Source organism: Colias philodice, chromosome 29, assembly GCF_061535455.1.
Source record: "Colias philodice isolate Cphi_HAF_F1 chromosome 29, ilColPhil1 Martin Lab GWU primary, whole genome shotgun sequence".
NCBI lineage: Eukaryota > Metazoa > Arthropoda > Insecta > Lepidoptera > Pieridae > Colias > Colias philodice.
Genome location: NC_143114.1, coordinates 2,906,170 through 2,930,184, shown reverse-complemented (window position 1 = coordinate 2,930,184; position 24,015 = coordinate 2,906,170). Strand labels below are relative to the sequence as shown.

Here is a 24,015-nt window from a genome sequence, read left to right as displayed (position 1 = left end):
GCTACGTAGGCACAAAATTATCGTAGATGCTATCGTACATCGTACGTAGGCACAAAATTATCGTATTTGTACGATAATTATCGTACGGTTCAGAACAATGACGCGCTACAGACGGCAAGCCCCGACGGACGTCGACCAACGCCGTCGCACCGCGCCAAGCGCGCACCTTTGATCTTACCGACTTCCGATGTATAGCACGGGCGTCGGCAAACGACCACAAGCGCGCCGATTCCCACGGCATGTGGTGTGGTGTGGCGCGGTCGGATTTGTGAAGCAAACATGCCGTGGGAATCAGGCTTAAGACGGATACCATTCCAAAATATCAAACATGTTGAACGTTAATAATCAAGTTTTCACTTCTGCCGGCACTCCCGGAGTGCAACCCGTCTTTTTTTATTTGAAAGCTGGTGCCTCCCATTTTAATATGATTTAGTTTTGACAATTTGAATACAGTTTAGTTAGTTTACAGTTACAGTTTACAGGAGGTTTTCGTACTTTATGAGGATTTTTAAGCTATTGCATAGCTTCTATCGCGGGCCTTGAGCGCGGAGACCGAATAGAGAAATTCCGTAACGAAAAAACCTCACGCTCCCCACTCCGACGGGCTCGGAGGTGTGGCTTGAAGGCATGCTATGCAATAGCTTTACCGCGGCAGTCCCAGAGTGCCACACGTCATTTTTTATTATTCTTTCATCTACCCTACTAAACTCACCATTCACACCGTTCTCCTTGACGAGCGCGGACGGTGGCCGGTCCGGTTCCGGCGGGCCATCATCCTCGTCCGAACTGTCGTGCCTCTGCAGGCGTTTCGCCACTTCAATGTGCTGCCTTCCATACTGGGGAGAGAAATATAATGTATCAGTACATAATATATAATTCTGCATTATTTTATACAAGCTGTGCTCCGCGGTTTTACCCGCAGTGCTCCGCTGCTGTTGGTCACAGCGAGGTGATATTATATAGCCTATAGTCTTCCTCGATAAATGAGATATCTAACACCGAAATAATTTTTCAAATCGGACCAGTAGTTCCTGAGATTAGCGCGTTCGAACAAACAAACTCTTCAGCTTTATAATATTAGTATAGATTTTTAATCGATGTGCTGCCTGCTATACTGAATACAGAGAAATACGACATTACAAAAAAAAACAATGAATAAAAATTACTGTAAAAATAACCATACGTCATATACTGCTTCGTATTAGAGCGAGCGCGCACGAGCAACTTTGTCTCCGCAACTATTTTGTCTCCGCAACTATTTTGTCTCTCCCACCTATGGGCTAGACGTATGAAAGTGCGCGCACGTAGCGACGCAACTCCCCATACAAATTGATGGGAGAGACAAAATAGTTGCGGAGACAAAGTTGCTCGTGCGCGCTCGCTCTTATAGTAATTTATAATGTCAAATAAACACCATTCTTACCTAAAAGAATGTAGCAAAAAAATAAAAATTATACCCAATACATATTAGAACTATGTAATCGTCCCGGTTCCGCCCGGATAGTCGTCATAGAGTCTATCGTAGAATTTCCAAATTTTTCTAATTTTATGCCAAGCGGAGACGAATAAAAAGAAAATTACGTAAAACAGCATCTGCCTCATGTCCTACGGAATCATTTCCGTATACCCCGCAAGAGAAACCATGACCTCACTTTTGGCAAGTCGGTCAAATCCTCAATGCACGCGCAAGTAAACAGACCTAATCTATGCACTCGATTGTATCAACAACAGAGTGACCCCACAATATCACAGCTGCAGCGCCAAGTAAATTTCCGTCATTTTCTCTTAGATATTATCAATTTAATTACTTACATATAGATCCATACTAATATTATAAATGCGAAAGTAACTCTGTCTGTCTGTCTGTTACTCAATCACGCCTTAACTACTGAACCAATTTGCATGAAATTTGGTATAGAGATATTTTGATACCCGAGAAAGGACATAGGCCACTTTTTATTGCGAAATATGTACCACGGGCGAAGCCGGGGCGGACCGCTAGTATGTTATATATTAAATACATAGTCTAGTACTTTTGGAACCTATTTTATAGAATTAATTCTGACCATTTAAATTGGGTCAAAAATCAAAATCGAGTCTAAAGATTTCGGTTACATACAAATATACAGGTGAAGCTAATGAAATCGTGTTAAAAAAGAGCGTGTGAGCATACGTGTCAGAAGTGAAACTCCTTTAGCAAGATTCAAAGATACCAAAATCACCTTACTCCATGACTTGACGGTATTGCCATGACGCGACCTTGAAATTTTACACTCAACGCGCCTAAAGAAGGTTTAAAAATATTTATTTTATTAGTTTAGACATGTAATGATATATTACATATTATTTATATATCAGCTGGATTATCGGCTTAATACTGTTACAGTGAAGAGATTAACGTCTAGTTCGATTGTACTTTGAGTCATCGGTGGCAAGGTCACGAGGATTTTGAAAATACAATTGTATTGTAAATATTGCTTCATATCGGTCAATAAATTATATATATAAGACACGTAAAGAATACACTTTTATTACCTAAAATATAGACACAAATTAATTATACATAGTAAGAAAACAAAACAACAAAAATTTGTGAGAAAGCAAATAGGTAACGAAAATTGTTAGGACAAAATATTTTCACTGCAACATTTTAAAAGTCGTAAATTTTATATGGCGCCAAAAAGAGGCTAAATAATTTTTATTTTTTATTTCATTCCGTAATACTAATGAATGCACTTCTAGATATAAGAGATTAATCTTACAACACCTTCAAACTAAAATCCACAACAAAAATTCTAAAATAAATATCTACATAATATAGTTATGCATAGGTACTTACAAAATACACATTTAGAGTAAGTGCGCCAATTATGGACTGGTTCTGTAATATGGACTACCTTCATTTCTCGAAAACCATCAATCGTAGGTAGGTATCGGTCTCCGCAAACTGAATTCCACCCCACCAGAGCCTCGACAGTCGTTTGCACAGAACAAATATACTCTAGGGAGGTCGTTTGCCGTTGGGCAGAGAGCGCGCGTCATCGCGCGATGTAATTTTTTACCTAACTTCGTAAGCTCATAACTTCATAAAATATTACTGTTTGGAAAAGTGAATTATACCAGGGGAAAGGTGAGTTGCTTTACAATCATTCATAATAAGTTGATATATCTAATAGTTTAAATATTTTTCTTAGCAACAATATTACCGTAAAAATGTATGTGTATTATAATATGGACCACCGGCATGTTTTAAATATGGACTAGTGGTTCATATTAGTAAAAGTCAAATAGTTTAATTTTAATTTATTTTAATTTGATTGTTTAAGGATAAAATCTACAAATACAGACAAACATGGGATAAAGAGGCAATGGCAATTAAAGCACGTGTGCGGTTTTCGTGCCACAGGGATATATCCCGTTAATAGACACGTCTTCGAAGATCATGGCTTTATTGACGACGACCTTCCAGCAGTAGAGGGGCCTTCTAATGACCCAGCGCGCGATATAACGACACCAGTTGATATAATTACTGATAAACCGATACCTCAGCAAAGGGCTGTTGTACCTGAACCCGATAACTGCTTACCTGAGACAAAGGCTGTTGCATCTCCCACCCCTCAATCTGTAATTGAACCATCACCCCAGACCCGTTGATGGACATTATGAAGCAAATGCACAACCAGGAGTGTCAACACTGACTATGATTGATTCAATAGTTAGTCCCTCTACATCATCTAAATCATTTTTTTCGCAAAAAGTATTTCAGCCTATACCGCATTTAAGGAAAACTGTCAGCAACAGAGGAAGAAAAACTACCAAGCCTGCTACAATCTTGACATCTTTTTTTCAATAATTTTGTACCAAATTCACTATGGTCCATATTTAAAACCATGTGGTCCATATTTTGTACACTTTTTTCTAATGAACAAAAATGACATATTTTAGAAAATGTTGATTATTTCTAAGATTTTAATATTCCTTAAGAATTCTAATATTTGATTTTGTTCCTAGATAACTACCGAACCTTTAAAAATATATAAGGCTGATTAATCTTTATAATTCTGAGTTTTATTATAAAAAAACCTTATGGTGGTCCATAATTGGCGCACTTACTCTAATATTTATAGTATATATACATAGATAAAAAAGGCAACAAAAATATGTAAACAACTCACATCCGATGTTTATCTAAAGTTTTCTTGTAAGTAAATTAATTGTAAATCTTTATCTCTGCATAAAATATGTAAAATAAGTATAAAAAGAGCATTTAAACATATTCTTACATCAGATAGCTTCATATTATTATTATTATTTTTTTAATTAAGCTATTGCATAGCTTTTATCTCCGACTTTAAGCGCGGCGACCGAATGTAAAAATTCCGTAACGAAAAAACCTAACACCCCCCCACCAAATCGACACAGCGATGCGATGCTATGCAATAGCTTTACCGCGGCAGTCCTCGAGTGCCACACGTATTTTTTTAGCATAGAATTCAAAATAACACTCAATTCGCAGATCCATTTGTTAGTAAAATTATGCACGTGGTTGTAACATGATAAAAACTCATCTTTGATTATGTATGAAAATAAAGCGTTAACAACATAAATAGGGCTGTCCACAATAAACGTAATTGTTAAATATTTAATTATAAGTATATTTCGCAAAACAGAAATGTGTTTAAGTTTTGAAGATTACATTTTTGAAGTGAAACTTCGTTAGGCCCGTTGAGAGTAAAATAACAAGGTCGCGTCATGGCAATACCGTCACGTCATGGCGGTACGGCGACGATTTTGGTATCTTTGTTTCACTATAATTTTTTACGTCTTGAATAAGAATCTCTCGATAACCGACAAAAAAATAGCAACATTTTTCTTATTTAGTTTTATATTATTGTGTACAAAAACCAACCTTACACACATAAGAGATTATTTTTGCTTAGATTCACATACATCTATGTTTTTATTTTATAAAAAAATACGGGTCGTTCATTGACATGGCCTTGCTAACCTTATATCGTATTCAAATCGGTCAACTACACCTAACTAATAAAAAGAGAATTACCTTAAAAAGTAAACATTACATATTATATTAAGGCCCTGTAGTATTTTCTAATTTACATTTAATTTTCCTTTACTATATTTAAACCTTAAGTCCGTCTATTTATAATATTACTAGCTTACCGCCCGCGGCTTCGCCAGCTTTGTCTAAAACCTAATAAATTATATACTAAAACCTTCCTCTTGAATCACTCTATCTATTAAAACAAACCGCATCAAAATCCGTTGCGTAGTTTTAAAGATTTAAGCATACAAAGGGACACAGGGAAATAGGGACAGAGGAAGCGACTTTGTTTTATACTATGTAGTGATAGTGATAAATAGCTGTGCCCCACGGTTTTACCCGCATTACTTCGCTCCTAATGGCCTTAGCGTGATGATATATAACCTATAAGCCTTCCTTCGTAAATGGATTAGAATTTAGATAATCCATTGAAGAATTTTTGAAATAGGTCCAGTATTTCCTGATATTAGAATTGAATTTTTGTATTATTAGTATATACCCGGGATAAGAAAAAAATATAGCCATGTAATAGGTAAAAACGAAGCGTTCTAATAGTAAAATAATTTTTAATATCGAGCGAGCCGTTCTTGAGTAAAATCGTAAGAAACAAACAAAATAATAAAATTTTCCCTCTTTACAGTGCGAGTTAAAATTAGATCACTCCCTAACTAAAGTGTGGATATAGCAGCTTCAGAAGGCATAAAAATAAATTCGAACCGATTTAGTTCGAATTTATTTTCCACTATCTTACCGCGCGGCTTGGCCCGCTTTGTCTAAAACCTAATAAAATATAATATACTAAAACCTTCCTCTTGAATCGTTCTATTAAAAAAACCGCATCAAAATCCGTTGCGTATTTTTAAAGATTTAAGCATACATAGGGAGGGACAGAGAAAGCGACTTTGTTTTGTACTATGTAGTGATACTACTAAGTACTAACTGCTTTGCGTACAGCGTATGTTTTAAATATATAAATAAATAACACCAACATTAATACAATTCTTGCATTTTCTAAGTAATTTCCTCCCAAAAAATAAAAAAGGTCATTTTCAGTAAACGTATTTCTCAAAACAAAGACACAAAGAACATCATTTTTATTAGTAACTAGCGGTCCGCCCCGGCTTCGCCCGTGGTACATATTTACGTTTTCTCCACGTAAAAACCATCCTCGTACTTCAAGGAATATAATAAAAAAAGAATTATCGAAATCGGTTCAGCCGTTCTCGAGTTATGCGCTAACCAACACATTTTGCGATTCATTTTTATATATAAGATTAATATTAAAATGTACAATATGTATGTGCATTTCTTATAACAACGTTCAAAGTATAAAACAAAATGAACTTTAAACTTGTGGTAACCCTATCCGCCCGCACCGCGACCGTGTCAAAGGTCGTAGGGCTGTGCCGTGGAATTATAATTAATATATTATTAATACACTTAATTAAGATAAGCTTGCGGTTCGCATGACTATTAATGTGAGCGGAATTTTAACGTAATTAAATAAATACGGCGCACATTCTCTGAGGAAAGCTTCGTTAAGGTTTAGTTACATCTAGATTTCAACCCACACGTTTCAAAGAAAAACCCGCATATTTCCCGTTCCTGGGGATTTTTCGGGATGAAAAGTAGCCTATGTCGCATTCTGATTCTTCAGCTACGTTACATACCAAAATTCATTGTAATCGGTTCATTAGTATTTGCGTTTAAGAGTAACAAACATTCATACATCCATCCTCACAAACTTTCGCATCCTACTTACTTCGAATATTATAAATGCGAAAGTTTGTGAGGATGGATGTATTGCACAGAGCATAGCTATTCTCTGCAATGCTAAACTAGCTAGTTTTTAATAGCCCGCGGCTTCGCCCACGTTTTCAGAAGAAAAACCTAATACCTATCCCATGTGTTAATCCAAGTTACCCTCTATATGTGTGCTAAATTTCATTGCAATCTGTACGGTAGTATTTGCGTGAAAGAGTAACAAACACACACATACACATCCTCACAAACTTTCGCATTTATAATATTAGTAGGACATAGTAGAATATTTACAAAATGTAATTACAACAATCGCAAGCGCATAGAAACAATTACGCTACAATGACCCGATTGGATATCTTATCTGTTATCGGCCATGCAGAGGTTAGTGTGACGTCATCGATTCAGCTGATAACGCCCGGTACAAGGGTTAGTTTGTGCGAAATTAAGAACATAATCATTAAATTATCCAGAAAGTTTTTAAAACAAAAACTGCATTATATTTCTTGTTTATGTGACTAGATTTAAGACTAGCCCTTTTTTGCGGTTTTTACCCGGTTCCGAATAGGATGAAAAATTTTACAACGTTATTTTGAATTGCCAAAGAAAAATATCTTTGTGCTAAAACTATTTTTAAACCAGAATTTAAAAATAACGATTCCAAATTTGTTGACATGATGATACGTACACGATACACATATAACTTCTTTATTTTTTCAAGTGAAACATCTTTCGCGTCTGGCACTACCGTACCGTACAGGCAATACCGTCACGTCATTGAGTAAGACGACGATTTTGGTATCTTTGAATCTTGACAAAGAAGTTTCACTTCTGACACGTGTGCTCGACACACGCTCTTTATTTATTTAAGCATTTCTTTCTCCCAGCTCAAACTTGTTTCTATCTACTTAAGGTCTTAAATGTTAAAATCATTATTCTATAATTCTCCAGCTATCGAGAAAGGCAAGGGCAGTAGCAGCTTCGACCAATAAGAGCGGGGGCATCAACGAAAAAAAAAATTTTATGTGGTTTTATGAAACCAGGTAAAAGTGAAACTTTCCGAACACTGCTTTATACCTACTCGGCAGCCGACCGTCACGCGACATGCGCTACACAGACCAAAAAGTTTGAGACGATCGCGATGTAATAAAAGTTTCACTTTAAAAATTTTGCAAAAATGTGAAGAAAATAATCCTTTTCACAGCTAACCATGTTGCGCAGGTCATTACTGTATTCTTTTCCATTTAAGTAATAATTTCAATACAGCGCCGAGTATGAAAAAAATATTATTCGTTTGAACATTATCAGTGATATTATTTCATAGATATCTATATTATATCGATGATAGATCGGTGACCTTGTTTAGTAATAAATCAAAAACATAATCACAAATTTTTAACAATCGTCACAAATAAGGTACATTTAAAAAAAAAGGAAAATACACAAAAGTGCGTATGAATGTCATTCCCTGTCTGTGGTCATTCCCATTTTTTTTTTAATTTTCCACCTATCGCTGAGTACGATGAGTTTTACATTTATAGTGACGTGAATTATTTCGGTAGATAGGTACTTGATTTTTTTTTTATTATAAAAACAATTTTATATTTATTTCTTACAATTTAATTAAAACACCGATACACTAATGCAAATATTTACTAGTCTATACAAAAAAAACCTGTTCCTAACCTAATATACAATTTAGATTATAAAGATTATACCATATCATCGTCTTCAATTATTTATTACTAGCTTTCCGCCCGCAGCTTCGCCCGCGTTTTCAAAGAAAAACCCGTTCCCGTAGGATTTCCGGGATAAAACCTATCCTATGTCCTTTCTCGGGTATCAAAATATCTCTATACCAAATTTCATGCAAATTGGTTCAGTAGTTAAGGCGTGATTGAGTAACAGACAGACAGACAGACAGAGTTACTTTCGCATTTATAATATTAAGTATGGATACCATATCATTATTGGATTATAATAATAAACCGTGTTTATTGTTTTTTGGTTTTATTACGATACAAACAAGGCGCGTGACGTTGAGGATTTGTTGAAAAAAAACCTTTGTTACAGAACTGATAATTTCGTACTGTGAGTCATATCATCCGTTGTGTAAACAAGACTTATATGTCTTTGTTACTACTTACTTCATTGTAGGAAACAAATGTGAGGTAAACCGTAAGTAGTATTTTAATGGTGCCAACTAAGGGGTGCCAAATTCACAACAACAAAGTCCCTACTATAATAAATGCGAAAGTTTGTGGGGATGGATGTTACTCTTTCACGCAAATACCTACTACTGAATTATGATTACAATGAAATTTAGCAAACATATAGAGGGTATTTTGGACTAACAGACAGGATTGGTTTTATCCCGGAAATCCCACGGGAACGATGCGGGTTTTTCTTTGAGAACGCGGGCGAATCTGCGGGCGGAGAGCTAGTATAAAATAAAATCGCTACCCACTGTCTATCTGTCTGTCTGCTGCGGATCGTTACGTGTATTATTGCGTTTTTTAATATGTAGTTTATTTATTAATTTCGCTGGCGGAAAGGTAATAAACTAATAACGTAGCTGTAGGTACAATCACAATTTTTGTAACCGAATACCCCCGAAACGAATGGTCCGATTTTCATCAAACTTATTTAGGTCGTCTATGTTTATACCCCTATACGATAAGGTTGGCAGGAAATTTTCCATTTTCCATTCCAAGCAGTAATATTAATAAAAAAATCGCGCCAAGCACCCGTCTCAGAAGTGAAACTTCTTTGGCAAGATTCACGCCCGTAGCACACCTCCGCTGCGATACCATGACCGCGGAACCGCTAGATGAATTCCGCTGTGATCAAGTGTAGTTTGATTAGTGGAACCGGCATCGGCGAAACCTCATGTGAGTCAGTCAAGAATGTGGTCAAGAAGCAACGATCGAAGCGAAATGACGTCGTTATCGGAGTCAGAGGAAGAAGAAATATTATTGTGGACTTTAACTTTGAAAAGACATAAAACTCGTAGAATTTGGGTGCATGAGATTAATAAAAAAAGACAGAAATTAGGAGAAAACCTACTATGTAAAGAACTCGAGTACCATGAAGATCGTTTCTATACATATACATATGTATTTTTAGAATGACCCCTCAGAGTTTTGATGATTTACATACTCTTTTACAATAACAATGTAGTTCCGCGTTTTATTTTTGTAGTTTTTGACAAACACGCGCGAAAACAATGCGGCACCGCAAACAAATAGCGGCGTGAGCGCGGTAATGTGGCTGGCGTTAGAAAAGATCTGCGAAACCGCGCGAAGAAAGTGATAAAAAATAGTTAGATGTATGTGTTAGAACAGGCAGTTTCGCTACTGTTCCGCTTCTCGTACACGGGACAAGACAGAGCGAAACTACTGCGGTTCCGCTGTTACAGTTCTGCAGCGGAGGTGTGCTACGGGCGTCAAAGATACCAAAATCGCCTCACTCCATGAGGTGACGGTTTCGCCATAACGCGACCTTGAAATTTTACTCTCAAAATTTACAAGCAACAGTAAATACCTATTTGACTTAGTACAAAGTACACATGCTAAATACGAAAAAGATAAAACTTTCAGCGAAACGTATTGATATCAATAATTACATACAGTTACGCAATTATCAAATAATATACCATGTTAATTAAATAACGAGTATAAATTATTCTAAATTATATTGTACTTGTAAATTTTAATTTGAAAGTGTGCATGCTTATCATACTGAACGGTTGTACTAATTTATAATAATATTATAAAGCTGAAGAGTTTGTTTGTTTGTTTGAACGCTCTAATCTCAGAAACTACTGGTCCGATTTTAAAAATTCTTTCGGTGTTAGATAGCCCATTTATCGAGAAAGGTTATAGGCTATATCTATACTAATATTATAAAGCTGAAAAGTTTGTTTGTTTGTTTGAACGCACTAATCTCAGAAACTACTGGTCCGACTTGAAAAATTATTTCGGTGTTAGATAGCCCATTTATCGAGAAAGGTTATAGGCTATATCTATACTAATATTATAAGGCTGAAAAGTTTGTTAGTTTGTTTGAACGCGCTAATCTCAGGAACTACTGGTCCGATTTGAAAAATTCTTTCGGTGTTAGATAGCCCATTAGGGTGCACTCACACACATCAGTCACCGTCAAGTCACCGATGACTGATCGGTGACGGTTTGTGTACGTATCCACAAACACCAGTCACCGTCATGTTGTCCGTCAGTCACGTCGCCGGTTTGACTGAATCATTGAACACATACATCAGGTTAGTGAGTGATTAGACGTGTGTCACGCTAGAGAACATGTAGCAATTGACGGTAGCACGACGCTGACTGAACTGAGACGTGACGGCACCGGGTGAGTGGGGATAAAAGTATGATACATGTATGGAAAGATTATTTGACGTGCCTGACCGGGGACGTCACTGATAGATTTCGTGCCGGCGACTGTCGTGTGGGAACAGAGTCATACTAGAACTATTGATACATATTTTTTTTTAATCCTGTCCGGTGACGTGCCGTGACGGTGACTGATGTGTGTGAGTGCACCCTTAATCGAGAAAGGTTATAGGCTATATACACAGATCGCAGAAAGTGCTATATATCATTACGGTAAGACCAACAGGAGCGCAGCCACGCGGGTGAAACCGCGCGGCGCAGCTTGTTTAGTATATTATTTCTAGTATTTTCTCTATATTCCTTACAAGCTGGTTTTACCCGCATTGCTCCGCTGCTATTGATCTAGCCTTCCCTTTAGGCCTTTTTCAATAAATGGAATATCTAACAGTGAAATAATTTTTCAAATCAACTCAATCTTACACATTTTTAAACTCTAGAAAGGTGAAAAGATCTTAATGATGTTGAAATAAAAAAAAATATATAAAAATAAACCCTAAAGCACTAAAAAATCGATAAAAAGCAAAGTCCCGTGTCCCCTAGTGGGTTAAGGGGCAGATGCATTATACATCTGTTTCACTGATCGATTTTCTTTAAGGAAAAGTAGGTAGGGATAAGGCTGATCGCCTTATGTGTCCTGCCAGACCGAAAATTTTTTGTTCTTCGTCTCACCCGGGAATCGAACCGCGAACCCTTCGGTTTTCCGCTCACGTGTCAACCACAATCGATACATTAAGTTAATTTAATATGTATTAAAATATGAAAATAAATACATTGTGACCTAATACAAAACACTATTAAAATTAACCATTGTCATTAGCCATTATTTTTATGTGCATACTAGCGGTCCGCCCCGGCTTCGCCCGTGGTACATATTTACGTTTTCTCTACGTAAAAACCATCCTCGTACTTCAAGGAATATAATAAAAAAAGAATTATCGAAATCGGTTCAGCCGTTCTCGAGTTATGCGCTTACCAACACATTTTGCGATTCATTTTTATATATAAGAAGATTAAAAATGAATGATGTACATATTAGTAAAATCTGAAATTACATCATGTCAGTGCTAAATCTCTATTTAACAATATATGCGATATTAGCTTCACCTGTATGTTAAATCTTCTTCTTCTTCTTATCTTCTTATATATAAAAATGAATCGCAAAATGTGTTGGTAAGCGCATAACTCGAGAACGGCTGAACCGATTTCGATAATTCTTTTTTTATTATATTCCTTGAAGTACGAGGATGGTTCTTATGTAGAGAAAACGTAAATATTATGTACCACGGGCGAAGCCGGGGCGGACCGCTAGTGTTTGCATATAAACGACTCCTAAGAGTCGATTTTGACCCATTCCATAAGGACTGATTTAATTCAAACTTTGTACACTTATTTTATCTCATTATAGCGTTTTTTTTTAACAATTTTAATAATTTTTAAATGCATTTGCCAATAATGTATAATTTAATAAATTAATGTTTGAGTTCTGGCATTATTTTGAATAGGTATAATTTTTAGGGTTCCGTACCGAATGGGCAAAACGGGACCCTATTACTGAGACTTCATTGTCTGTGTGTCTCCATGCTGTATCTCATAAACCGTGATAGCTAGAAAGCTGAAAATTTCACAAATCATGTATGTATTTCCGTTGCCGCTATAACATCAAATACTAAAAATTAAAAAAATAATAAAATAATTAAGGACCGACTCGCACTTGGCCGGTTTTTTTCCAGGTCATAATCTTAAAGCATATTATAATCAAATTTCAGACGAATAAATTCAGTTATTTTAGAGAAAGTGTAACAGTCTTCATAATTAGTGTAAAACCTTTCTAATTTACACAAGTAATTTTATAAAGAAGAAATATTAGATTACATTAATAATATATATTATATATCTATCCTCTACCTTAGGTGGCCTGGTTGAAATCGCTTTTAAGCGATAAGGTCACCTTTTGCGCAAAAACAGCTGATTGTAACTTGATAAAATTTGACAAAGGGATAGATTGCAATTTTGATTAAGTTTTTCATAGTGTTAATATGCACTTATATACAAAACTAATTTAACATTAGTGCCGAGAATTCTTTTCAAATATGACTGGTTTTTGTCATATAAGAACAAGATATGATAATATGTTAATTCATGACATTGCAATAACATTAGTGGTCTATTATTTAAAATTGCCATTTCATAAAGGACTGTAATCCATATCATCTTACAACCTCAGTGTCTCTATAACCTTTCAATAAAATAGGTATGTTCCAAAATTTAGTCTATACTTAATATCCTCTTTTGGTATTGCATGCGGTGAATTTTTCGGCTGCAGTTTTTAATAGATTATCTGTAAAATCAATTTAAAAACTGAACATTTTTTGGTATAGAAATTTTGCGTATCATGACAGTCAGCACATTCTTATTTACGTTTGTAGATGTTATTTATATTAAAATACGTCATTTCTAAAATAAATGATAAAAATGCGACGTACACGCAATCGTACATTGCAAGAACGTAATCATAACCATTTGAAAACACGTAAAATAGGTGCGGAGCCGGGTCACAATGTAACACAGCAATGTAAACACCAACATTACGAAACAAAGGTAGGCATGTGCGTTTTAAATCTAACGGGTACGTATGTATCATCGATTAATTTTAATTCTTAAAACGAATAATCAATGACACAGGCCATAAATGTGCGGGCGTAAATTTAAGGCTCACCTCGAAAAGTTTAAGCAGGATGTTCACATACAGCCGTCGAACACCCAAAGATTTTCCAATAGATGCCAGAAAAATAACACACAATATTAGAAGTAAGAACGGCGTGTACAATATAGACACGGCTACCGACACGAACGGCATCATTACGGCCATATTGCAAACTGAAAGATGGAATTAGAAAATTCAAATGTCAAATGATTTCTGTCAGATGATCATGAATGAAAAGCGATCGATTTCTGTGACGTCAGTAGTCATTCTGATTAGTTTTTATTACCATAAAAAAATATCACAGCTGACTCTTAAAAAAATGTTTTTGAAATCAAATACTTCTATGTTTTTCTTTTCTAATGTGTTTTAAATCATAAGGAATTTACTTTAAGAAAAAAAAATATCTAATTCACCTATTAAAATGCACCTTTTAAGATTTTTAAAATAGCAACATTTTTAGTCTATCAAGTGCAACATTAAAAATAACCTTAAACTTTTTGGTTGTATCAAAAATTTTCGGGAATTACGTAAATCCTCCTTGGATAAATTTCCCATATAATAATTCACCATGTCTGAACTTCCTTACGGACCCCCAGTGCGTGTATCGCCTTTGATCAGGGTAAGGGTTATTTTTCTTATATTATGTAACAGAAAATTTTATCATTCCATTTCCAATATAATAATCCTATTGAATACCGTAAAATTAAAAAGTTAACTTCAATTTTGGAACTTTAATTGTAAATTGTAAACAATTGAAAATGGAATACAATTGAAACAAAACAAAAGTTTAATAGTTTAATTTACAATTATTATTGTTCCATGAAAATTATCATGTACCCAAATAACTAGGTGCAAAATAGGTGTTTAATTAAATCTGTAAATTTAAAAGCCCATTTAAACCTATAGGTACTTAAGGAATCTTTAAAAAAATAAGAATTCAAAAACAAAATCTATATATTTTTAAATTCTTCTAATAGTCTTTAAAACAAACGATAAAATCAGTCTATTTAATAATAAAATTAAATTTCAGTTCGGCCGCTGGTCATTCCTTGGAGTCGGCATCGTATATGGTGCTTTCCACCAGAACAGACTGTCCAAGAAGGAAGCTAAGATCAGGGAAATTGAAACCAAGGAGAAAGCTATCAGGGATGAGAAGCTGAAACAGGAGAAGGCTCTCGCTGCAGCCGGTAAGTTTATAATTCAAGTACATGAAAAAAAATTTTTTTTACTCAAATACTACCTTACCGCCCGCTTTGTCTAAAACCTAATAAATTATATACTAAAACCTTCCTCTTGAATCACTCTATCTATTAAAAAAAACCTCATCAAAATCCGTTGTGTAGTTTTAAAGATTTAAGCATACAATGGGACATAGGGGCAGAGAAAGCGACTTTTTTTTATACTATGTAGTCAGTAGTGATAAGTACAGTATGATTCAAACTTAATGGCGACTCGGAACATCAAACAATGTGATGCGCAGAAATCAATTTTAGTTATTACTGGAAGGTTAAGGGTTGGATACTTGCGTGCTCATGCATTCACAGCTAACTTCTGAACCGCCATTAAGTTTGAATCAAACTGTACTTACTACTTGATCTAACTAAGAACATCATCATCATGTTTTAAAGCAATATTTATTCCAGTTTGGGAATAACACAGCTATATGATGTAATTGTTAAGTATGCACAGTCAATTATTCTGTAACTGTTACAGATATCAAAAGAACTTTAAAATTAAATCAAATACCTAAATAGTTGCGCCCCGCGGTTTCACCCGCGTAGTCCGCTCCTGTTGGTCGTAGCGTGATGATATATAGCCTATGCCGTATAGCCTTCCTTGATAAATAGTATCTGACACAGAAAGAATTTTTCAAATCGGACCAGTAGTTCCTGAGATTAGCGCATTCAAACAAACAAAAAGCTAAAGGAAAGCTAGCTTTTCTTAAAATATAGATGCTTATTATGTGATCTTACTAAGAACATGGGTTACCATGATGCCGTAATAACTTAGGCTCCGGAACCACAGACACAATAGAAAATCTATTGTGTCTGGGACCGATCGGGCCACTTGGGGCTCAATGGGTTAAGGACTTCTAGTGTCCGAAAAGACAGCTATTAATATTTTCTAAAGCTGTTATTTTCCTATACTTGATAAGTACTGCTTTAAGACGATATGGTAACCCAGGAACATCAATGACACAATACACCTTTGAGTTTGTACAATAATTAATAAAATCATTTTAAATAATGCCTGTATTTTGTTTGTCACTTTAATAAAGAAAGATATGAAACTATTTACATAGCATATTATAAATTGATTATGTTGGATCTTGAAACAGTACATATTTATTTTAGTCCTGTTTATTTAAGAGTTAAAAAAGTTATAAAAGATAGAAGCTTGAAATTTTGTGATTGTTAGATGAATTCAACACATCAAAAATCATCAAAATTGTTTCAGTCGTTCTTGGGTTATAAGTACTGTTATTAACCCATCCCTATCCTTTTATATATTTAAAATATAAAAAAGGATATGCGCTTCCCTATTCTCAATAATAAAAAAAAATCTAAAATCTTGTTATGTATGGATAATAACAAAAATCAACCTGCATTTAGATATAAGCATAATTTAATAATTCTAATAAATATATTTTCTTTCTTTTTTCAGCCGAAATGAAGAATCTTGAAGAAATGATCAACAAGAAGGCATAAACTATAGACTAAGGTTACAGTGTTGTCATAAGTCATGTTTTGTGATGGCAAATAAATTCCATCTTTGTAATTATGTTGTAATTTATGAAATATAGGTGATATCGAAAAGTGATTGTTTTATTTGCCTCTTCCTGGTACATAATATACAATAGCCAGATGTATGTATGTATGTTTGTCCACGCGTAAACCACTGAACGGATTTTGATGATACTTGGCGGATAGCTTATGTAGCTACCACAGTCCACAAAGATCATTAGGGGTTGATTTTAGAAAAAGGTGGCTTTTTTTGGTAAAATATGTTGCTTAATAAGTGTTTTAATGACATATTTTTTTGTCATGTTTTTAAAACAAATCGTGTTGGTAGCAAAATTACTTTTTTTTTCATAAATCTATAAAGGACAAAAAAGTTCGAAAAAATGTCTGATATTTGTAAGAAACATAGAAAAAACTTTATTGAAATAAAACGCAGGGTATTTCTTAATGTATATTATGTCTATGTATATGATGGTCCGGCGCAACACCGTGCACTCGCTGCAGATGCCTCGCCGCGTTACGACGTCTCGCGAAGCTGCTGTCGCACACACCGCACTTGTATCTGTATTGTGGCGCTCTATGTCTGTTCTTGTGTATACGCATGAGGGTAACAGATTTGAAACGTGCGGGGCACTGGTCACACTGAAAGGGAAATAGATTATTTATTGATAGTTAAAAAATAATCTTGAATTGAGAATTTTCTTCGTTATTTGAAACATTAGTTAAAATGTTAGATACTAGAGAGCGTCGAGCGAGAAAGCTAATTATTATTTCTAAGAAAGGTAATTAATATTCACTGCGCTTGAAATAAATAAGGATCATGGTTCAGGAATTTCATTTCAGGGTATCAGTGACGTAATATAAACAACTGGTCTTAAGTCCGAGTGATGTTGTATAAAACATTCATTGAAATTAACACCTTATTACGTGATATTAATATATTGTATAGAAAATAGAAAACTCTGCCGAACACACGTGTAAGCAGAGTTTTGCTTCTGACAATTTTCGAGCAGGTTTGAAGCTCTAGGAGTTTTTAGTATAGTAATAACTACTTGACTCTTGAGATTTATAAATAACTAGCTGTACCGCGCGGTTTCACCCGCGTGGCTCCGCTCGTGTTGGTCTTAGCGTAATGATTTATAGCCTTCCGGCCTTCGTCGATGAATGGGCTATCTGACACCGGAAGAATTTTTCAAATTGGACCAGTAGTGCCCGAGATTAGCGCGTTCAAACAAACATACATAAAACAAACAAACTCTTCAGCTTAATAATATTAGTATAGATTACATACATTTTGTATTAAAATATTTTCAACTTACATATTGTAATACTATGAAAATACTCAACAGAAAATAAATAAAAATACCTGAACAGTCTTTTCAGGCAAATGTATAGCTATGTGTTGTAGATAGCTACTCTTTCTATGGAAGCCGGCGTTACATTCATTGCATACATAGGGCTTTTCACCTGTGTGGAGTCGCTCATGTATCTGTAAAGAATTTTAATAAAAAATAAAATTTCTACTGCCTAGGTCCCCCCGCCCTTTTCCTGCAATTTGCAATATTTTTGTATTAACTGCACTGCATTATTTTTTAATCAACTATTATCTCTGTGCTATTGGTTGCAACTACACGTTTAAAGCTATTTTATTTATTTATTTATACTTTATTGCACACACATAAGAAAGTACAAATACAGAAAGAACATAAAATAGAGAAAGATATGTACAAACGGCGGCCTTATCGCTAGGTAGCGATCTCTTCCAGGCTACCGTATGTATGCGTAAGGAGAGATTATTATATTAGCTATTAGATATCTTAATAGAAGTTTTTCATGGTGTTCATTCAATTTTTGTAACTACACAATATTTAGCTCGCTTTTCGCCGTAATTAATATAGACGAACGTTTCGCGCGTTGATTAAATCAACGTTGTTTTAAAAATAATTTTGATAAATAAAAATGATATCCCTACTAATAATATAATACTCTCAACCTCTCAACCGATTTTGATGAAATTTGGCACAGACAATCTTTAGACCCTGAGAAGGAACCTTTTATCAAAACATCACGCGGGTGAAGCCGCGGGCGGAAGCTAGTTGCTTATAAAAATATACATGGAATTGTGTTATTTTTTGTCGTGAATGGAATAATGTTCTCAATAATAAGTACCTAACAACTTAACATACCTTAACCTATAAATATATAAAGAATAGAAAAAATTCGATCACGAGGCGGGACTCAAACCCGCATCTTCTCGCGCCATTCCGGGGCGGATGCCTGACCAATTCAGCCACTCGTGACCCGCCAGAGCGATCGAATTTATTCTATTCTTTCAGTTTTATGTGTCTAAGGGACACACAGAAGGAATTTTTTCTATTCTTTATAAATTTACATTTATAAAGCATTTGAATGCCATAAAACCTAAATATCAATTTAAATACCTTAACCTGTTCTGCATTAGACGCTTTATAATCACAGTACGAACATTTATCTGTCTTCTCATAGCCATGTTTTGCTCTACAGTGCATGAGTAGAAGCCGGCGAGTGATAAACTTTTTGCCGCAATGCTGTAATCATGAAATGTTAATAATTATAATGGAGACTAATAGCTTTTATCTCAGACTTTGAGCGCGGCGACCGAATGTAAAAATTCCGTAACGAAAAAACATAACACCCCCCACTCCAACCGGCACAGCAATGCGATGCTATGCAATCGCTTTACCGCGGCAGTCCTCGAGTGCCACATGTATCACAGGCAAATTTAATAAATTTAATTTTATACACACCTCGCAAACAACATCGAAACCAGTGTGAATCTTATAATGATTCCGGAGCGACAGTTTCGAAGTCAATATCTTATGGCAATATTCACACTCTATCTCTTCTTTCCCCCTCTCCTTTTTTCTCTTATCTTCTTTGTCCGTTTTACCTTTCAAAGTTCGCACAACATTTTTTTTTCGAACAGCACTCCGTTTTTTCTTATCAAATATATTCTCTGTTTCTTCGATAACAGGTTTTGTGTCTGTGCTCATTTCCTTGTGTTCGTTGATTTGAAATGTGTCTAGCGTAATGTTATCGTCAAATTCCTTGAAGTCATCGTCGTTGGCGTCAAAAATATCTATCGTTGTTGCATTTTCGTTTAATTTTATTGTAAATACAGTGGGAAGTGTGTCATTTGGTTGGTAATTTAGTAAAAACTGCTGGATTTCTTGACATTTTCTTCTATATTTAGTGGATTCATTTACAAAACTGATGCAGTTTGAACATATTTCTTGAGGTAGATTATCTTTATATTCAACCTGAGGACAATATCGATTAATTCATTGAAAAATTAAAAGAAAAAATACTTTTTATTGACTTTATTCTTTGTATGTAAATTATTCCTATAGACTAGACTATAATTTAAACTGCAACAATAATGAAATGGCAATGAAAATACTATAATTTATGAATTATATTATTTATTTATTTATTCATACTTTATTGCTCTGAAATAACTTAACTAAATCGGAACGGAACTTAATCTACAAACTTCTATATTAAAACAACTGGCGGTCTTATCGCTAAATAGCGATTTCTTCCAGACAACGAATATTTTTTTCAATTCATTAAAATTTCGTGCGTCTTTATGAGTTAAGACTTACAAACAAAAACTATACCCAATTTTTCTTGCTTAATATTAATGTATGTTAATATCGATAACTAAAACTTGTGTTAAATATATATACACAAGATACGTACCTTAATTCCTGTAGCAATTAATATAATAGTAGTATATTTTTCACTGTGTTCCGGGTACATAAATATAGGGTATAAGTTTTGACTATTTATACACAATCTGCAGCATTTTAAAGGATGCATTCTTATGATATAATATCTTAGAAACTGTATTCGAATAATTATTAATATGCTACTGTTAAATCTTTTACATTAATATAAAATTAAACAACTTCTTTTGCATTTCATTTTCCAAACAAACATTGGAAACATTCTTGTTTGACATTGACATATTTAATGTCATGTTTAATCATTATGATGACGTTTATTAATGCAAGATTCGTGTCTATTTGACAAGGTAAGAAAATAACAGAAACGATAAACCAACATTTTAAAAGCTTATGCATAACTGTATATAATGCATACAATTAACAATAGTAGTTAAGGACAGCATTCATTTAGTACATACTATAAAACATAGCCCTCCGCTGCGTCCGTACTTTATCTAAACTCAATAACTACTGCACCGATATTCATTCTGTTTTCACTAGTGGATAGTGTGGCTCGTGAGATAATATGTCTACTGTCTAGTTCTAGTATAATATAATAATTCAGTTTCAATCCAAAGTGCCAAAAGTCAGTTCAGTAAGAGATTAGTATTTGTTTCGGTATGCTTCTATATTATGGAAGTCATTATCCTTCCAACTACCTACATATATTTAGTTTAAAAAGAAAACTAGAAGAATGTGTAAAAAATTATTTATTTTTCCTTAAGTAAATGTAACAATATTTTAAATACTAATTTGCTTAGTATAGTAGTAAGTGAATAGACTTATTAAATACTATGGACAAAATCATAATAATTTATATAACTACATAAACTGGTGAATTAAAAAAAAAATAACTGAAATAAATTCTCACAGAAATACATTATTAATAAATTAGACATACTTATTTCATAGAACAATACTCCATATAATAGAAAGGGACCATTCAAGTATTACTTAACACAATTTATACATATAATGATAAAACATAATTTTAAACAGTTAACTAAAGCTCGCTACTCTCGTACCTGCCGCAAGGGCAATATTGGAAAAATCTTGGTTGCGCGGTGTTCGGAGCAATTTCAGCTGTTCTCTAAATTGCCCCTGCTTGCCTGTACATATCACAAAGAGCCAATTAAGGGTCTAATTCCAATATTGCCCCTGGAGATAGGTAAGTAACCGGTTTAAAATTCAGTGCGTTGTCATCTTCTTGATTGAGATTCTGCCATATATAGTTTTATCGATTATTGCGTAAGGAATTGCTTCAATATTACTGTTTCCCTTTAATAAATGTACATGGGATATAAACAACTTAATATATCTGCACAAATCAAAATACTTCATTTTAAACTAGATGATCGGTGTAATCTAAGCTTCTTTTACTTAAGCTATGGTTCACATAATTCATATTTCTCTATGCACTCTATCAACCAGCCAACTGGCAAAGCTTTAACATGAGCCATGTTATACATTGGTTCATACATGTCCTTAAAAATAATATAGTGAGAGCATATCTCCAGCTTCCCACCTTTCTTAGCATGATACGGAACAAGTTTCTCTGCTTCTGGTATCAATTCTGGGTTCGGTACTCTCCGTAGAACTATACCACCTGCGTCTATTATTAGCTTTGTTAACACCGCCTTCGTTAATACTAACGTTTTTGATATTTCGTACTTACTTATAAAATTGTGCAAGTAGAAATGGCAGCCGTTGAAAATGCCTGGCAATTGCTTGTATCTGTTGTAGCGCGAATTTTTCGGTCCATTATACAGTTTATTTCCAACGCCTTTCACTTCATAATCTTGGAACGGTTCCAGAATTTGTTCCGATGATTTCGTAACCCATTTGGAGGATATCACCCATATACCATATACAATAGCTTGCAAAACATCCACGCTAGATGTACATACATCGTCATCCACATCCACAATCAAATGAGTGACTTTTGCTGTGAATTTTGTCTCCAAGTGCAAATTAGAATGATGTTTTGTTAATATTTTCAGCTTACTAGTCACTGTCCTGAATTGTGACACACAGAACACTCTCATATCTTCAAAATCTAATTCCGAATGTGCATTTGCTATTAAAGTTACATTGAAGCCTTGCGTTTGTAGTAAATTTTCAGCAGCATCAAGCAAAATGGCTTTCATGTCTTCTGACGCCAATTGTACTGGAGTTTCACCTTTGCAGTTCCGTGCGTACAAATCCGCTCCATGTTTGACGAGTTCGGCGGCTATATCCTTACGATTATATCTCACAGCTTCATGCAATGGTGTTTCATTGCTTGGCCCTGGTACGTTAATGAGCGTGTTGAACTGTAAGAGTGCTTTAACAATTTCTAGTTTACCGTTTTGTACTACTTCGTGGAGCGGCGTCCACCCAGCATTATCTTTAGTGTTCGAATTGGCCCCCTGATTTAATAAGTCCAATACTCTATCAATTTTACCCAGTCTACAAGCTACGTGAAGACTCGTTTCACCTTTAGTGTTTTTCTTTTCGATACCTTTTTTCGAGCTTGCAGTTGACGATATTGTTATGTTCAAATCAGATTTACTTTTCGGCTTTTTAAACTCACTATCTGGAGTGTTTTTATTCAGTACTTTCATATTTTCTTTACTTGATTGAACCTCGTCTGTGGCTTTACCGCGCTTTTTTGCGGATACAACTTGTTTTGAATCTTGAGGCCTACAATTTCGGAATATCTTGTCGAGTTCTTTCGCAGATTCTATACAGTTAGCTAAATCATTGCCAGGATATGCGGAACAACCTTCTAGAGGCATATTACATGTGGGACATTGTTTTAAGTTTTCAAAATGCTCCGCGCATATGTAATGAAAACAAGCGCTCAGACTTACTGGTTTAACACATAACTTCGAACAAACGCCGCAAGTATAATCTTGTTTGACCGCGTCTAAAGCTTTGAGGAATTTGTTTAATTTATCAGGAGACATCTTGCTGCTCATATTTGTGTGTTGAACCACGTTTAAACTAATTTAAACCTCCCAACTTCCCAAAAGGTGAGAACAATCAACAAACCAAAATAATTAATAAAGCCAAATGCCAATAGAGTTAGGCAGCTGAGTGCTGACACTTGACAGTGACAATTCAGGATACATGTCTATTGGAAAAATAATATAAGCAAAGAAAAAAAAAACGAAATTATTTGGACTTTGGTATATTTGATGATTCATGAGGTTCATGATACATTTGGCGCAATAATCATGAGCCATGACTGTTTTGTTTTACTGCCTCTTTCGTTTGAAATAATGGCGATGATTTATATGGAAAATTTCACCATTTATATAAGTTGTAACGCAAAACAAAATTAAATGAACCTTAGTCGAAAGCAGTCTAAACTAAAGTCTAGGCTGATAAGATAAAAATACAGGTAAAAAAAACGCAAAGTTAAGAATAAGCATTTATTTAGATTAATAAAAAGTACAAAATAGCTTATAATATATTGTCGTTGATATTGCAATACGTTCTATGTGATTTTTTTTACGATTTTTCGCATTTTAATTCTGAACGCATCCGTAAAACGTTCTATGTAAACAGCCAATCAGAACACTCG

The 24,015-nt window shown here is 34.6% G+C and overlaps 4 protein-coding genes across 5 annotated transcripts in view; 1 reads left to right on the top strand and 3 right to left on the bottom strand.

The window, feature by feature from the left end:
- Gpat4 (Glycerol-3-phosphate acyltransferase 4) overlaps nucleotides 1-14,124 on the bottom strand; it is a 28,708-nt gene extending 14,584 nt beyond the window's left edge. For both annotated transcript variants that reach the window (XM_089712888.1, XM_089712887.1), the window contains exons 1-2: nucleotides 13,952-14,124; nucleotides 713-836 (exon numbers count right to left, since the gene is read on the bottom strand). In XM_089712888.1, the coding sequence (XP_089569014.1) occupies nucleotides 713-836; nucleotides 13,952-14,104 (277 nt within the window). In that variant the 5' untranslated portion in view covers nucleotides 14,105-14,124. The remainder of the gene's footprint in view (nucleotides 1-712; nucleotides 837-13,951) is intronic.
- A 267-nt stretch (nucleotides 14,125-14,391) lies between these two features.
- On the top strand, nucleotides 14,392-16,755 carry ATPsynE (ATP synthase, subunit E). Its single transcript, XM_089712994.1, has 3 exons — nucleotides 14,392-14,558; nucleotides 14,970-15,126; nucleotides 16,604-16,755. Exons 1-3 carry the CDS (start codon nucleotides 14,508-14,510, stop codon nucleotides 16,645-16,647), a joined length of 252 nt encoding a protein of 83 aa, XP_089569120.1. The 5' UTR covers nucleotides 14,392-14,507; the 3' UTR covers nucleotides 16,648-16,755.
- A 369-nt stretch (nucleotides 16,756-17,124) lies between these two features.
- LOC149475821 (uncharacterized) lies at nucleotides 17,125-20,684 on the bottom strand. Its single transcript, XM_089712742.1, has 5 exons — nucleotides 20,422-20,684; nucleotides 19,467-19,979; nucleotides 19,122-19,247; nucleotides 18,047-18,169; nucleotides 17,125-17,322 (listed from the first exon to the last, which is right to left on the bottom strand). The coding sequence occupies exons 1-5, from the start codon at nucleotides 20,539-20,541 to the stop codon at nucleotides 17,125-17,127; spliced, it is 1,080 nt and encodes a 359-aa protein (XP_089568868.1). The 5' UTR covers nucleotides 20,542-20,684.
- A 785-nt stretch (nucleotides 20,685-21,469) lies between these two features.
- On the bottom strand, nucleotides 21,470-23,536 carry LOC149475820 (BRCA1-associated RING domain protein 1-like). The gene has a single exon (XM_089712624.1). It carries the CDS (start codon nucleotides 23,405-23,407, stop codon nucleotides 21,833-21,835), a length of 1,575 nt encoding a protein of 524 aa, XP_089568750.1. The 5' UTR covers nucleotides 23,408-23,536; the 3' UTR covers nucleotides 21,470-21,832.
- Nucleotides 23,537-24,015: the final 479 nt, after the last annotated feature.